The sequence below is a fragment of the Alosa alosa genome, chromosome 15, assembly GCF_017589495.1.
Source record: "Alosa alosa isolate M-15738 ecotype Scorff River chromosome 15, AALO_Geno_1.1, whole genome shotgun sequence".
Taxonomy (NCBI): domain Eukaryota; kingdom Metazoa; phylum Chordata; class Actinopteri; order Clupeiformes; family Clupeidae; genus Alosa; species Alosa alosa.
The window spans coordinates 26,675,668-26,692,559 of record NC_063203.1 but is presented as its reverse complement, the minus strand read 5'-3'; the positions used below and the strand labels follow the sequence as shown (position 1 = coordinate 26,692,559).

Sequence of the window (16,892 nt, the reverse complement as noted above, 5' to 3'; positions counted from 1 at the left end):
GGTCGTTCAATGGGATGTCTCGGGGACTCTGGCCTTTTCTGGGGTCTCCTCAGCCGTGACGTGGTGTAATGTGACAGGATGTGATATAGGGGTCTTTTGGGCATGTCTCCTCTCAGGGCTTGCTGAGAGACCCAGAGGAGAGGAGAGGAGGAAAGGAGAGGAGGAGAGGAGGAGAGAGGAGGAGAGGACAGGAGGAGAGAGGAGGAGAGGAGAGGAGGAGAGAGGAGAAGAGGAGAGGAGGAGAGGAGGAGAGAAGAGGAGGAGAGGAAAGGAGAGGAGAAGAGGAGAGGAAGAGAGAAAAGATGAGAGGAGAGAAGGGGTGATGAGAGGGGAGGGGTTGAAGAGAGGAGAGGAGAGAAGGGGGAGGAAAGAACAGGAGGGATGATGAGAGGGGCAGAGAGAAGAGAAGAGGAGATGAGCCCTGGGGAACAGATGGAGGTAATGGCTACCTCCACGTACTGTAGTACTGCTCCAAGTGCTCCTCTGTTCATCCTCCTTTCTCTCTATCCCTCTCTCTTCCCTTTCTCTCTCTCTCATATTGTAAATGCCTTACAGGCAAAAGGGAGATTAACTTGCTTAAAGTTCATAGTGTATGAATCGCTGGGTTGAAATGCAGCACAATTCCTTAAATATACTGTCCCTGATTTGTACAAATGAAAATGATCATCACTGAAGCATATGCTGATAAACGATGACCATGATATAATTACTACATTTCATCACTGTAGAGATTACATATCATAGTGATTACTTACTTTCATATATTATGAGATGTTTCTAAACATAACAGAACAACAGATCATCCTGTATATAAATAAAGCAGGCGGTTTTCCAGCGTCTCCCAACATGTTATTTCTATAAAACTGTAAGTGTGGCGTGTTTAGAGATTCCCTTGTGAGCATTTGCCCCTCCTCTCCAAACTTCCCCTGCACGTTTGGAGCTGCGCTGCTTTGTCGTTGCGGTGCAGTAATGGCAGACGCTGCTGAAGCTCCGTGGAGGCGAAGGCAAGCCGCTCTGTGGAAAGCTGCTTTTCTCAAGCGTCTCTGTCCTCTGTACTGTAACAGGGCCAGGGGCTGAGGGGGGGGTGGGGGCTTGCTCTGGTCTGGTGTGGTGTGGTGGGGTAGTAGGTGGGGGTTGGGGGTTGGGAGCTGTGGTTAGTCGTAGTGGTGGTGATGGAGTCAGGGTGGGGCTGGCTGGATCTGGGCTGAAGGGGTGGTGGGGTGGGTGGGGTGGGTGGGGGTCGCTGCCTCAGGTGGTCCGCTAACAGGATCTGAGTCTGTCAGGCGTGCAGAGTGGAGGGTGTATCTGCAGGCGGGGGGTGTGTGTGGGAGGTGTGGGGTCAGTGTGTGGGTTGGGGTGTGAGGTTAGTGTGTGTGGGGTGGGGGGTTGGGCACCATGCTACTCCAGCTATAGCTACCCATACTGCAGCTACTAGCCCTTATAGTGGCTGTTGTGCCACACATCAACATACTCACCAGCACCTCACCTCACCTCAGATGTGTGTGTGTGTGTGTGTGTGTGTGTGTCTGGTGTGTGTGTGAGAGAGAGATAGAGAGAGAGAGAGAGAGAGAGAGAGAGAGAGTATTGCTGCTGTGCCACCAGCGCCCCAGCATCCATTGCCCTGCAGCCACACGGTGCAGCATCATCCTCATCCTCATCCTCATCCTCAGCCTCATCCTCCTCCTCATCCTCATCGTCATCCTCAGCCTCATCCTCCTCCTCATCGTCATCGTCATACTCATCCTCATCCTCCCAGTTGCTAAGCCCCACAGCTCTGCTCTGCTCTGCTCTGCACTCACTCTCTCGCTCGCCACCACATCAACATGCACCGCCAGAACCCCTGTATCTCTGCGCACTCCCTCTCTCTCTCTCTCTGTTTCTCTCTCTCTCTCTCTGTGTGTGAGAGAGAGTTTGGATATGTGTGTATGTGTGTGTTTGTGTGTGTGTGTGTGTGAGAGAGAGAGACTAGAGCATGTGTGCCTGTCTATGTGTGTGTGAGAGAGCCAGTTTGGCAGCTTTGAACAGTGCATTTGTGCTCTTAGAAAATGAGATGGCGCGTAGAAGCATGTGGCCTTGGGATTTCTCTGCTTAAATGTAGAATTGGACACACATCCCTCACAAAGCTGAGAGAGAGACAGCACAAAACATATTTCTCTGTATAATTTCAAATTGCTATTGCTTTTCTTCTTAGTTAAAGGACTGTATCGTTACATTACTGGAATAATTTCCTGAACAACAGTGTTGTTGTACTTCTCTGTATCATGATATAACAACAGCACTGATTAAATACTGGTAGGCAACCGCCATTATATCTCGCTGGCTCAAAGCATGGCTCACTTGCTGATAAACGAAAATGAGCCGTGGCTGACATGGGATAAGACAACAGTATTGTGTCTGTGCTGAGATACAGAGGAGTCTTTAGCGGCTGGTTAAGACCTATCCCTGATGAGATGTGGGTGTCCGCTTTAAAGTGCCTGTAACCAGATTAATCGTAATGAAATAATTTCATGCGAAAGAGAGTGAAGCTATTATTGAAGAAGGGATTAAAAGCCGGATTAGAGCGGAAAAATGGGCATCGAATGAAGAGGTGGCCGGCTTGTCCCTCGAGCCTGAAGAAGTCTCAAGAAGGCGTCGAAAAAGCTAGCAGAAAGTAAAACTGTAACAAAGATGGCGGCGAAACGGGAGCGTGAACTCATTTCCTGGTTGCGCGTCTGTGTTGTTGTCTGCGTTTTTATTTGCAGTGCGGGGCCCTAGATTTCTGCAGCACCCGGATGCGGTGCTTCGGGGGCTTCCAATGTTGCTGGGTCCTCCTATTGCCGTGGAGACGTGTGATGTGGAGCCTAAGCGAATGAGATGTGGCCTGCGCGGAGACGAAGGCTGGACTTGAACTCAAATCGAGGCTGGACCAAAAAAAAAAAAAAAAAGAGAGAGAAAGAAAGGGGCGAGCCTGCAAATTCACAAGCAGTCGCCATCAACATGTCCAAGATTTGACAGGATTCTGTAGAATCAATGTCAGAGAAATTTAGCCACTGAAACGGAAAGGTTTTTAAAGGAATAAAATGGAATAATTTCCTAATAATTAAATTGACTTGAGTAGTTTTGGGGAATATAATCTTATTTTGCATTTCTTCTTATTTACTGTGAATTGCCACACCCTCCTATGGCCAATGATTTGTATACCTACATTTCTTTCTGACATTTTAAAATATGATTCTAAATATTTAAATACCTATTTATTATATTTATTATATTTATTTTAACAATAATTCTTATTATTAGAATCTGGAAATTATACATCAAACATATAAATTAATTTAACCAGCTAATTTGAATATTTTAAAATGTTCCCTTTTATTTAAAGCTTTTAAATTTATTTACATCCATTTCTGCGATGTGGATGATGTGTGTGTTTCTTTTATTTAATTTTTTTATTTTAAAAATATTAAAATGTTATCAGTCATTTGACGGGTTCCTTGAGCCTTCTGATTCAATTCAATCTGAAGCATGCTCACCACCATAGCTCACTGGACTGCATTGATGAAGCCTTAGTGGCCTTACAATGACCCTACACCGTTCTGCAATAACATGCTGCAGATATGATCCATTTAGAAGAAGACTACCATACAAACACTAAAAAACATGTTTGAGCTGCAGGAGACAGCCTCCCACCCCAGCTGAAATGTGATGTGAAATTCTTACTCCCTGTCTCTACCCACCTCCCTGGCGTTGATGGCGTGTTTGTGTGTGTTTGTTTGTTTGGTGAGGGATGCTATTATTATTATTGTCCTTGGGTACTGTGCGCTTCCTTTGGAGGCTGAAGGAATAAACGTCCTCAAGGTCAATGAGTAGGTGGGGGCCGGGGCTTTACTTAAGCTATGTCTGCCATTTACAAGTGCCTATGAACATATGCAGATGGATCTCTCTCGGTCTTCCAAAAATCTATTATGTTGACCAGGTTGAGAAAAAAAAAACCCTTACCGGTAGCCTGTGGCATTTCCAAGCTGTAGCAACCGTGTAGTTCTCTATTCAGCCATCAAAACCGTGTACGACGAAAAAAGTGCGCCACTGCCTCCTTACAAGCAAAACATTTTTAAACTTTACCTGCCATCAAGTAACCCAATTCATTTGACTAATAGAGAGGTATGTCCGCATTATTCGAGAGCGAACGAGCTATTTGATGGTCTGCACTCACACCTTGTGTCTAAGAGGCGGGGGCCTCGGCTCCTTTAAGGCTATGAGGAATTAAACCGGCAGCGAAGGCAGGCGAGAGTGTTATTCTGTAATGCTCCAAGGCAGAGAGGGTAGCGCAGAGACCAATGCCATTATACCGGCTGGGGGAAGAAGATGCGTGAGCTTGCTGCCTTATGGCCGGAGAGAGGTGGTGAAGATGGTCTGAGTTTTGGATCTAATCATTCTGTCGACCGCTTTAGCTTTTCCACTCTTGGTTTTCATTGTTGTTGAATTCTCATGACTTCTTTTTCTTTTTCAGTTGCTTTTTAATTTTTTTCCAATTCCTTTTTTTCTCTTTCTCTCTCTCTCTTCCTCTCCGGACATGCTTTCGTTTTATCAGTTTCTTACTTCATTTCAATGACACATTTGATTCACGCATCCTTACTCTCTAAGTTTTGTTTTTTGCGTTCGTTTGTTTTCCAACCGTTTTGCCACCTGGTTATAGTACGGAGCTGCCGCCTTTTGCCAACGCCGCCGCTCTGACTCAGCATCGCACCTGGACGACTGTGCGCGCGGAAGCCCCTTTTAGCTGCTCTGTGAGGCGCAGGCAAGGCAACAGCCAGGAAACACCGGAGCACACGGCAGCCAGCGCGAGTCCCATCGCAGCTTTAACCTAGACAATCATACAAGCACATCCGCCCTTCCAGCGCACAGACGGGAGCGGGTGAGAAGGAATCGGAACACCAGCCTCTCGGAGCGCAGCCGTGTGACAGAGAGAGACGCGGAGGTAGCCACAGTGTAAAATCCCCTTCTTTTTGCACGGAGAGCTGGACTGCTTTTCTTATAACCTTGCAACTGGCACATTTAAGGGTGATCAAGAATAACCACTGGACAAAGTGCGAGGACAGAGACGAGAGAAGCCTAGCTGAGGGATTGAAAGGAGCGGGGCATGTGGATATTGGCTTTTATCTTTTCCCAGAGCATCTTGAATGGTTAGTGAAATTTTTAATTTTCTCTTCATTAGTGGGGGAAACTTAATTGACCTCAGTTTCCTCCACGTGCTATGCAAAGCTGGCATAAACGGGGTACGTGAGGAGATGAAAGTCACCCGTGATGCAAATTCATTGAAACATTTCAGTGGTGCCACGGGTGGTCACCTATGCAAAAAGAGGTTGACGGGCGAGGCTGCCACTGCGCTGCGTTCATTTAAGCTTACCTTGTCACATAATTCCGCCCTAACGGCAATCAACTGCACGCACGACTTGAGCAGCACAACAGTGCATAAAATTATATTCACAAGTCGAAAAGGCTATGCACGTTGTCAATATGTTTAGGATTATAATGGGGGGAGGGGGGTCGGAAGGGGGCAGCACATGATGCGCCTTTCTCGTCATGTGTTGTCCGTGTGAACTATTAATTGATGCGACCTCGAGCTTAACTGGTGTTTTTTAAAAGCATTGATTTGTAAAGATTTTCTTTTCAAGTTGAACCCAAGCATTTTTACGTCCTTTTAAAAAAGAGATATTGATCTGTACCACGAGTGACGTACGTATTTTATATGATTGCATATTGGCCCCCACAAAACATTATTTTGAGTAACTATTTGAAAAACAACTTGATAAAATAAGGGGAAATGTCATTTAAAGAAATTATTATTCATACACTACATTTTGGTATTTCCTCTGGCAAATTATTTACCACCAATAAATATATATAAATAATGGATTTATTGGAAAGGACGCATTTTGCAATCTATTATTATAAACAAACATTAATCAGTGGCATTTAATTATTACTATCAGTTGGTACAATTATTTGCAAGATATTTTTGTGCTGCATGGTGGACCAAGTCTGTGTATTTCTACCTTTACATGTTTTAGTGCTGCCAGGGTGTAAATAAGGAACATCTCTTTGGGTGACCTGGTGTGTTACGAGAGGAGAGACACTGTTGTGAAGGCGCGTCCCTCGAAAAGCCATCCAAATTAAAAACTAGGCGACAAATAATCTTACAGGCTTACAGAGATTAATGCCAGGGTGAGGACCGTTTGAAGGATCTGGCAGGCCACACAGCCTATAAGCAAACCTCCTCACAGGAGAGTGAAGGGTACAGCCTCCCTCGTCTTGGTGCCTCTCAGTTGTGAGCAAAAGGATGGAAAACTGTGTGTGTGTGTGTGTGTGTGTGTGTGTGAGTGTAAAGCAGTGTAGGCATGCAATGCGTAGAAGTGTGCTATGCGGTTCTTTAGAATGTGCATCTGTGTATGCGAGCGAGGTGTGTGTGTGTGTGTTTGTTTGTGTGCGTGTGTGTCTGTTTGTACGTGCGACTGGCTGTGTGTATATGCGAGCAAGAGGATATGTGTGTGTTTGTGTGTGTGTGTGTGTGTGTGTGTGTGTGTGTGTGTGTGTGTGTGTGTGCGAATGTGGACACAAATCTAAGAGCATGCAGCCACCCAAGCCATTTCCCCCCACACACACACACACACACACATAAATTCATTCTTATATGTTCTAAATATATTCTTTACATTTCAATGGTGGTACGCTTGAATACAAACATGCATGGATACAATGCAATCAGGTCTGGAGAGAGAGCGTGGGGCTTCGGCCAGTGGATGAACAGGCTAGGGTGTGTTCGCAGAGATAGAACTGGGGTGGGTGGGAGAAAAATAGAGCTAGGCGATCATGGTGGTGGTGGTGATGGTGATGGTGGTGTGTGTGTGTGTGTGTGTGTGTGTGTGGGGGGGGGGTAGAAGAAAATGGAAAGAGCCTGACGGAAAATGACAGACAGCGAAAAAAATGAAACAGGCGGTTGAATGTGACAAGCGACCAGTGACAGAGAGCCACATTGGAAACCTGTGGGGTGGTGGATACCTTCCTTTCTGATGAGATACATATATTACATATACATGTATGTATGTATGTATGTATCTATATACATATGAGAATGTGGTGGATACCTTCCTTTCTGATGAGATGATTTGTTTTAGTAAAGAAAAAAAATGATCAGAATGTGATCTGCACAGATACATACATATATACAATACATATATTGTAATGTCATATATATATATATAATACAATACACATATATGTAATACATATATTACATATATATGTATGTATGTATGTATGTATCTATATACATATGAGAATGTTGGAGAGGGCTTTAAAAAAAAAAATGCTGCAAATGCTGCATGAAAAAATTCCCCCCTCAAAAAGAGAAGGGAGCAGAAAGGAAACGCAGGGCAAAAGCAACAACAATCCTCCATTGCAATGAGTAGGGAGTAGGCAAGGAGAGGGGAGCTTGGCTGTAGCCAGAGCATCTCCCTGTATGTGTCTCTTGCAGGCAATCCTCAATTCAGGCAGCTCGTTGATGTGAGAGTCACCCCCCCCAGCAACAGCCCTCCACTCCACCATCCTCTCCCCCCAAAAAAAAGAAAAAAAAAAGAATCTGATTTATTTTGTAATAACTTCATATTGAAATACCACCTCCATCTTCTCAGCCCCCTTAAAAACTCATAAGAGAACAATAAGGCTCCACCATTAATCACTGCGCCTCAGTGCTGGGGATTGAGTGACTGCTGAGGCTGTCCATTGGAACAGGGGGAGCGTACCATCTCACAACAGCCAACCGGAGGAGGATTAGACCCTGTGGAAAATGTTAAAACGCTATCTTAGTAGGATGTTTAATCTATTTTAGAAGCCCGAGTGAAATGCTCCTGGTGGACAAAAATGTTCAAATGAATGAGAGAGAGAGAGAGAAAGAGAAAAAGATTTGATGTTTGAAATGGGATTCTTTTTTTGCGTGTTGAGAGAGGGAGATGGCTTATTTATTTTAAATTACATGTGGGTTTTCAGCTAAATTTCCTACAACACATAACCTTACAGTGCCATTCTGCACCCCCGTATTTCTGGTTCTGTGCAGTTGTATTTTGTAAAAAAAAAAAAAAAATCGGGCTTTTTGAGTTTGATTTAGCACATGCTTCTTGGCCCGTCTCTATGGAAACGTCCATTATGCGCGCAGTAGTAGTGTGGAGTGTTAACTAAGGCTATTGTGATGCTGACCCGGAAGTACTCACCATCCTTTCTGCTGATACCTGCTCATTGTTTATGACTGACGCCTGAATGTCAGTGCATTTCTATGCAGGCTCATCTGAATGTGCCCTTGAGATTATTTCCATTTTTTACAAAAATAAATATGTATTATATTTATGAATGGCGTGGCCAACTCAACAATATCATCACATTCCAGCTTGACATATTTAACACTTGTAATGTAACCCTCTCCGTTTAATAATGACATCCAGATTGATATTTCCTTGATATTTTTTTCCCGTAAAATACAAGGCCATATAATTCTTGCAATTTTCGAACAAGTCATTTCTGTGAGTGTCATCGGGCAGACAGCTGTGGGGAGAGACTCTGAGTTTTTTTTTTTTTTTTTTTTAATGATGCCCCAAGGCAAATCAGATTCAAACTAAACCTGACTGCTGTGGTTACGTCGTCATTATTAACCAGCGTAGCTACGAGAGCACACAGGCCCACCTGAGACTGTACACCGTCTGCAGACTCAGCTAAGACTGAAGCCCTGGCTCTGCCTACCAGCCTACCAGCCTCCTGCTTTAAAATACACACTGCATCAAGGTAGTATAATTACATGAACGGATACCATGGCAAAGTTTTTTTTTCAGGAAAAAAAAGATGATGGAGAAAGAGATAAAGTGTGTGTGTGTGTGAGAGAGAGAGGGAGAAAGAGAGAGAGAGAGAGAGAGAGAGAGAGAGATTGAGAGAAATAGAGAGGAGGAGTGAAAGAACATGTTGACCCAAGGAAAGCCAACATGCAGCCATTAGTCTAAATAAAGGTTTTGATTTGAGCAAATTTGGCTGTGAGAAACACGGGTTTCCAGGGAGCTAATCTTCTGGGGGCAATTAAGCCAGTGCACTGATTAGGCTCCCATCTGCTGGAGATGCCGGTCGAGGTGTTCCTGATAGACTTACAGCCCATTATCTGGTCAAAGCTTCAGAGCCAGCAGTGGACCGGGCCCAGACAGTGGACTCAGGCATGGGATAGTAAAGACCAGCAGAAACTTCAGACGTGGCCCCAAAAATCTGCAGGCTAATTTTTTCAGCTTGTATACTCCTCCCTTAACCTAAAAAAGGAATATATAAAAACAGATGTATTTAATTCAACCCTATACAAATAAATTACAGTGAGTGTAATCAGCTTTATACATGGAATATGACAGCAGTGATTTCCTTTTTTGCTATCTTTCTCTCTCTTTCTATCTTTCCCTCCCTCCCTCTCTCTGTCTCTCTTGCATTTGCCCCTTTTTAACGGATGTAATAAATTTAGCCCTGCGCCTTCCTACTCGAAGCACTATAAAATATTTTTGGGATTGGTGCCACCCATCAAAACCAATATTTTAGAGCAGCGTGCTGAGGCCCGGACCTCGACGCTCAGAGATGAGTCATTTCAGGGGACTGCTGTTTAGCATTAGACTGGGCCAGGGGTGGCACATAGCGCTTAATTGGCTCAGAAAAAGCATCAGTTGTTCCAGTGTCACATTGAATTATCACAAAGGTGTCAGACAGTCCAACTACTGAGGTTTTCCTTTGCGCTCAAGACTCTTTCCTTTTTGTGTAGATTTATTTTCCTCTCCTTTTTTCATTTAGCATCTGATCTTTTTGTGTTTGGTTTGGAAACATGAGCACAGTCACAGAGCAGGCAGGCAGCATCACTGTGTGAAGTGAGGACTTCCAAAAGGCTGTGTGTTAATGTTTGCATGTAGCAGGGCTCCCCAGAGAGTGGCACATACGGCTCTCTGTATAGTTTATGTCTTGTGCGATTTCATGGACGTCTTATCTTTGTCTTTGGATTTTCCTCTTCATGACATGCAGGAAAAGTGCTTATATAACTAAAACACTGACCATTGATGGTGCACATACAATTCAATGAAAGGTTTTTTTTTTTTTTGTTAGAGATTCATTGATAGCTCCATAACGGCCAAGACAAATGGTATGATTCTATGAAACAAAATGAGAAATTTGTTAGAAATTCTAGTAGTATAATTTGCGTTGTGCTAGTATGTTCATTATTCCTCCAAACATGTTTGATTTGAGGGTTTACACACAAAACTGTCAGATGAAAAAGAAGCCATTTTAAGAGCTGTGGAGAGATGGGTCTATGGGAAATGGACTCCACAGCAGCAAGCTCTCTCCTCACATTCCACATTCCAAGTGGCAGACAGTTTATCCACCGTAACGCATAGCAAGGTGTTAGTACACAATGTTATGGACCAAAAATTGAAAATGCGATCCAAAATTTATAGAATGGACAAGGAATTCTACACTTTATTTGGCTATAGGCTTTGTTGTAGCCAAATTCCCAGTCACCCCAATGCTGTTTATATGTAGAAACTGCCTTTTAAAATCCTAGCTTAAAATCAGCCCTCAGGTCACCTTTTTTCCATGCATTTAAATTCATTCATTTTTTTGTTCTTTTTGTGCTGTGCCGAATGTGGCCTTGCAGTGGGGGAAACAACAAAGATTGGCCTGCTTTCTGCAGGCGGACGAGCCAGACCAATATCATGCCTTGTTAAGGTTCTCTCTCACTCGTGGCAGTTCTGCGGCTCTTCGGAGTGCATCACGGTCATTATCATCCCAAGCACCTCCGGCAAGGCATCACCACGTTGTCTTCGTTAGAGGTTCAGCGTTCCACACACACACACACACACACACACACACACACACACACACACACACATACACACACACACACACACACACACAGTCATACATATGAAACGATCCTGAAGTTGAATTAAAGCCAACAGGGATTTAGCCGCTAAAAAACAGTCAGCTAGCCGAGTGCATTTAAATGTTTTCTGGAATATAACGTTCAAGAATCAAAAAATTGTAATTCTATTCATTTTTTCTTCTGTGGTTATTCTGTGTGCACTCCTAATAGTGCCCATCTTATTCATCTAGAAGAGAGGCTGAGCCGTGTTGCACGGCATACACAATCAGGGAGGTTAAACTGGCCTGACAAATGTTTATGAAGTATAATTGCACTGAGGAGCTCTTCTGAGGCCGCTCTGGAGAACGCTTGCCCACAGCAGGGCTGCAGTACCAGGACGCCACTGTGCTATAATAACTGTTAGCCCCTTGTACATGCCTTGTACATACATACCCCTAATGTACACACACACATACACACACACACACACAAACACATACACACATACACACACTCACACACACACACACACACACACACACACACACACACACACACACACATACACACATTCACACACACACACACACACACACACACACACACACACACACACACACACACACACACACACACACACACATACACACATACACACACTCACACACACACACATTGCATAATGAAAGCTTCTGCATGAAGACCTTAAAAAAGCAAAGCATCCAGGAGTCTAATTAGTACGACGGCAAGGGAGACTGAGGCGCTAACTTTCAGTGAGTGTAAAATTTAATTACAAATCAGAGGATGTCCTCCGACCGAATCTGCTGAATAAGGACAGTATAATTGCACGAGCCCTATGTTAATGTCTTTCACATTGAAATGTTAACTGTATCATTTAGCTCCACATCGGGCGAAAGAGAACAGAGGGAAAGAGAGTGGGAGGAAGAGAAAAAGAGAGGGAAAGAAAAGAGAGAGAAAGAAAAGAGAGATGTAGATGTTTGATGAGGCATGTAAGAAGGTGGCACCGTTGGCATTTTTAATGTCAACATCTCCCTGTGCCCGCGTTTGGTGCCAATCTGAACGCCTCATCTCCCTGTGCTCGCGTTTGGTGCCAATTTGAACGCCCTCGTCTTATCTGTGGTGAACCATCGCAGAGCCTCAGGGCATCTTTCTCCATATCTGTGTGTGTGTGTGTGTGTGTGTGTGTGTGTGTTTTTCTTTGTCATGCTATGGTTTGGCCATCACGCTGGGCTTCAGTGATAACTAAGGCAGATCATAAGTAGGCTACAGCGTGGCAGGACCAGGTTCGGATAGACAGCATGACAGAGAGACAAATGACTGTGGCTCTCCTTCTCGACGTTGTGATTTATTTTTAAACATGGCAGCTACGCTGCAGATGTAAGAGCAAGTTTGAGGCGGTTATTTTTAGGTGGTCATTTTTTAAGGTGCTGTCATTTGTGTGTGTGTGTGTGTGTGTGTGTGTGTGTGTGTGTGTGTGTGTGTGTGTGTGTGTGTGTGTGAAATTGTGGATGTGCATCTGCATCAGTGTGTGTGTTTAGTGAGCTGTGGACATGAGGTTGACCCTTTTATAATTAGGGGAAACACGTAGGGACCTGGTGAGTCCTCAGAAACCCATATCAGGAAACCATTTCCCTTTTTTCTCCTCTTTAGTCCAGCCTTCTCCCCGCTCTCCTCCCCTCGCTCCCTCCTCCTATCCTCCTCACACACGCACTGTTTTAGGGGGCAGTGCTGGAGAGCCAGGCAGGACCCTAAGCACCACTGCAGGAATCGACTCAAAATGGAGGCCAGGCTGAAGCAGACTGGGGCAACTCACTGCTAGTGTTTTTTTTTTTTTTAATAAATATATATTTATTTATCTGCCTATTTATTTGTTTATAATTTATTTAATATATAATATATAAATATATAATTTATAAAATTGCCCCTAAGGAAGATGATCTTGAGATATTTCAATAAGGGACGGAGTTCTTGTCCTTACAATGCCCTTGTCATATTTGGAGGTGCACACTGTCCTGTTTTCTCTTCTTTTCTCTGTTTTAGTAGAGAGGGCAGGGAGACGATGAGAGGAGAGTGAGATGGCTGATAGAATTATGTCGTGGGAGGTGGTGAACCTGCCTGTTTTCCAACCACAGAGCCTCCTGCTTGTCTAGGGATTTTTTTTTAGTGTGTGTGTGTGTGTGTGCGCACCATGTTGCAGCGTTTTGTCAGTGCGATGCAGAAAGGGGGCTGCAGGATGGATCTGTGCACAGTCTTCTTGGCAAATATGGCTTCCTGGACTGCAGTGGACGGAGACTGCCTGCGCGGGTCTGGGCCAGATCGAGGCCAAATCAGAGGCAGCTACTGGTCATGTATCATTCATAAGGTTGTCTTTCCACCTTCAAGAGGCCAGCTATTTTTTAGCTGTTTATCAGACAGTCTAACAACACCTTCAACTGACAATACATTTTTTAGTGTGGCGTTGTGATAGCCAATGTTTATCGTGTGGATTGAATTATTATGTAGAATCTTCCGAAGACTCTATTTCTGGTGTTAGCTGGCTTGTTCTGTATTCTGACAGTAATATTTTTTTAAATGTTTGATGAGAGTTTTTTTTTTTTTTAAGAGTATACAGACTAATTATCTTTTCAATTTAATCGTTTGAGAGAAGAAATAGACACTGGAGCATACTGTTGGGAATTTAATTTATACATTAACAATTGGCTGCCCCTAAACCCCCGACACATTGGTCTTTTTTGATGTTTTCCTCCGTTTTGAATGTCCCATTAGGGTACGGGTTGCCCGAGGTTTATTAGGTACTGTGCTGCCTTTGCTATCAGCCCTTCCCCAGCAGTGATTATGCTAATTGGTGTTTGATCAGATGATTAAATTATAATTCGATTAATCCCGTGCACTAAATGCTTTGAATACATTTGCGTCAGCGTGGCCCTTTGGCGTGATGGAACCCCTGTCCTCTTGTCGGTACACAAGGAGCAGAGTTAGCCCTGACGCAGGAGGGAAAAGGTTTTGCTGTCACTGGCGATGGAGGTAAAGGGTAAAATTGGTGGTTTGATGGGGTAGAGGGTTGGTGTCTTATTTATTTAAAATGGCAAAGGAAATAGAGTTGAGTGCAGAATTCCCTCATTTGAAGGACCTCACACATATGCCAAACAAGGTCTTTGCCGAGACGTATACCCACATTTTTTTAATGCCTGTTGGGAGCAGAGGGCCTTTAAGTACCATTTTAGAATTCGCGAATGATAAGCTACAAAAAAAAATTCTTGCTAATGCACAGGGTTCTAGGCAGACCCCTATTTGAGCTGCATAGCCATTATGTGTTTGTGTGTGGTTGAGTCTTTTCATACTCTGATGGAGTCTCAGTGTGGATGAGCTTCAGGACATCACCTTTGAATTTCTTGAATTTCCCCTTGGGGATCAATAAAGTATCTATCTATCTATCTATCTATCTATCTAACTATCTATCTATCTATCCTTGCTTGTTTTGGCATACAGTGTACTGTGGTTTTTAGGTTTTTTAGGTTTCATTATAGGTTTATATGTGTGTATGCATCATGGGAATCAAATCCATGGTCCTGGTGTTAACATTTTCATCCACTAGTTGAACTACAGTGGCTGCTGGAAAGACTAGTCCACTCTGCTAAGGATAGCTTTAAGAAGAACTTTTTTATTAAAATATCATTCTAACACCTTCTTTTCTTTTCTTTTCTCTGATTGTCTAACACTCTGTAAAGAGCCATGAGACATGTGTAATGTTTTGGCGCACTATAAGTATAATTAAATTGAAATTGAAATTGAACACATAACAATATAATAGATATGTCCATATAGCACACACAATAACGACGTTAAGAACATTATCGTTGGGCATCACTTTGAGCGATTTTGTGAATGAGAGAAACACTGACAGCCAATCAGAATCTGTCACATTTTAAAGGATTCTCATAAACACATGACATGTTTCTGAGAGGCTTTCATTATGGAGGGGCAGTGCAGATGCTAATGTTGTTATTAATGTTGTTAATGTTGTATAGTTGTAGTTACAGTCATCTTAAGCGCTGCAGATAGGCCTTAACATAACAGGAATTCCTCTTTTTGTCAATTTTCAACGTAATGGAACCCCATTTAACCCAATTCGTTCAAAACTGATGAAAAGGCTAACGATCCTACCTGTGACAACACGGTTACATATAGTATACAATAGTGCAAATACCAGTTGCTCATGGCAGAGTCTCCATTCTCCTCAATGTAAGTTAGTGTGGCATCTGAATGAGTTTGAAGACGTTATTTTAACATAAAAGAGCTGCATTCTGTCGCGTTTTAATTCAGTTCTTAAAGTCGATCATAAAGGCCATCCACATGGTTCACCTCTAGTGCACCAGCAGTAGTGGAGGTTCTGGAACGAAGGCTTTCGCGTGTTTAAGCGATGCTGACGAGGCCCAGATTGCGATCGCTCTCTCGCTGAAGGACGGAGGATGGATCGTCTAATCAGACGGGCCGAGAGACGGAGGCACCATCCAGCTGCTGTGTCATAAGTGCTGACACACTTTAGCAGCTGTTCGCCAGAGACGCCTCCATTTGACTAAACACTCAGATCAAAGCAACGGGAGAGAGAGAGAGTGGGGGGGGGCACTCTCGTTAGCGTGGCTAGCGGGAGCTGAGCACGCAGGTTTGTGGTCGAGGTGGCCCCGAGACAGTAGCTGTGTAGCTCTATTATCGGCAACAAACAAATACACTTATTTAAATTGGGCATCTCCTGTACTGGACTGGCTTGAGAAAGCTGCATGTAACCTTGAGATGAAAAGTAAACAAATGTAACATTCTCCTCTACGTTATAACGAGCATGTGATCTGTAAGATGAAGTGAAAACATTTGAATAATAATCAGTGGTATCACATGAACTGCGACAGTGAGGTTGATTTTTCCGCGCTAGGTCGAAAGACAGCATCTTAGAGGTAACGACATCAGCATGCTTAGCGAGTAACCTTGAAGATCACTGTCAGTTTGTCGGATTCGGATCCATCAGATGCTTCAGTCAGGTCAGATAAATCATTTACCACAGCAAGGCCCTTTGATTTCCAAGCTCAACCTTCTCTCCTCTTGGAAGCTCTCCCCATAGTTAGTGCTTGTTTAGACACACACACGGTGGAAAAACACCAGAAGCCAACGTCTGTGGATGGATTATTTTGATAAAAACAAATATGTTAAAAAAAAAATCAAACCGTCTGACTTCAAAGACAGATGTGAATAACATGTAAGGGGATTAATGAGCATCCGGGGAGTTCTAACAGCGCTGAGTTCGCTCATGTATTGGGCAGATGAGCTAGTGAGACATTACCGCTCATATGGAGCGATAAAACGGGCTAAACCTGTTTCGCTCGCTCTACAATATGTCTGTATAATGAGTGGCTTTAAGCCATTTGCATATTATGGAGAACCTAACTGTTGCCCCAGTGTATACTTTACGTGTGTGTGCGTTTGTGTGTGTGTGTGTGTGTGTGTGTATGTGTATGTTTGTGAGCATGTGTGTGTTTGTGTGTGTGTGTGTGTGTGTGTGTGTGTGTGTGTGTGTGTGTTTTATGTGTCATTGTGAGGCCCTGGCAGATATAAAAGGTCCAGTGATGAACAGGTGTGCTTTGTATCCTTACGACACATTAAAAAGCGTTGTCAACTGACTGACTAACACACACAAACACACACACACATACACACACATTTCCTGTGCAGAGTGTGTGTTTGTGTGTGTATGTATGTGTATGAGCTTCCCGCTGCAAGCGCAAACAGAGAGGAGTGTGTGTGAGGGTGATGGAGACACACACCTGCCGCCTCGCTACCACAAAGAAGACTCTGAGGCCCCCACAGGCTCCTCTTTCATGGGGTCTCTGGAGCGACGGGTGTGGGGCTCTCGCCAATCTCCTTCCTGCTCGCCTCCATTTTGTTTTGGAGCCGTGTGGGTGTGTGTGAGTGTGTGTGT

General features: G+C 43.8%; 1 protein-coding gene across 1 annotated transcript in view; it reads left to right on the top strand.

Annotated features, from left to right (window-relative positions):
* The first annotated feature begins 4,162 nt into the window (after positions 1-4,162).
* Positions 4,163-16,892, top strand: part of dscamb (Down syndrome cell adhesion molecule b) — a 164,304-nt gene continuing 151,574 nt past the window's right edge. The window contains 1 exon segment of the mRNA XM_048264534.1: positions 4,163-5,162. Coding sequence (XP_048120491.1) covers positions 5,120-5,162 — 43 coding nt within the window. The 5' untranslated portion in view covers positions 4,163-5,119.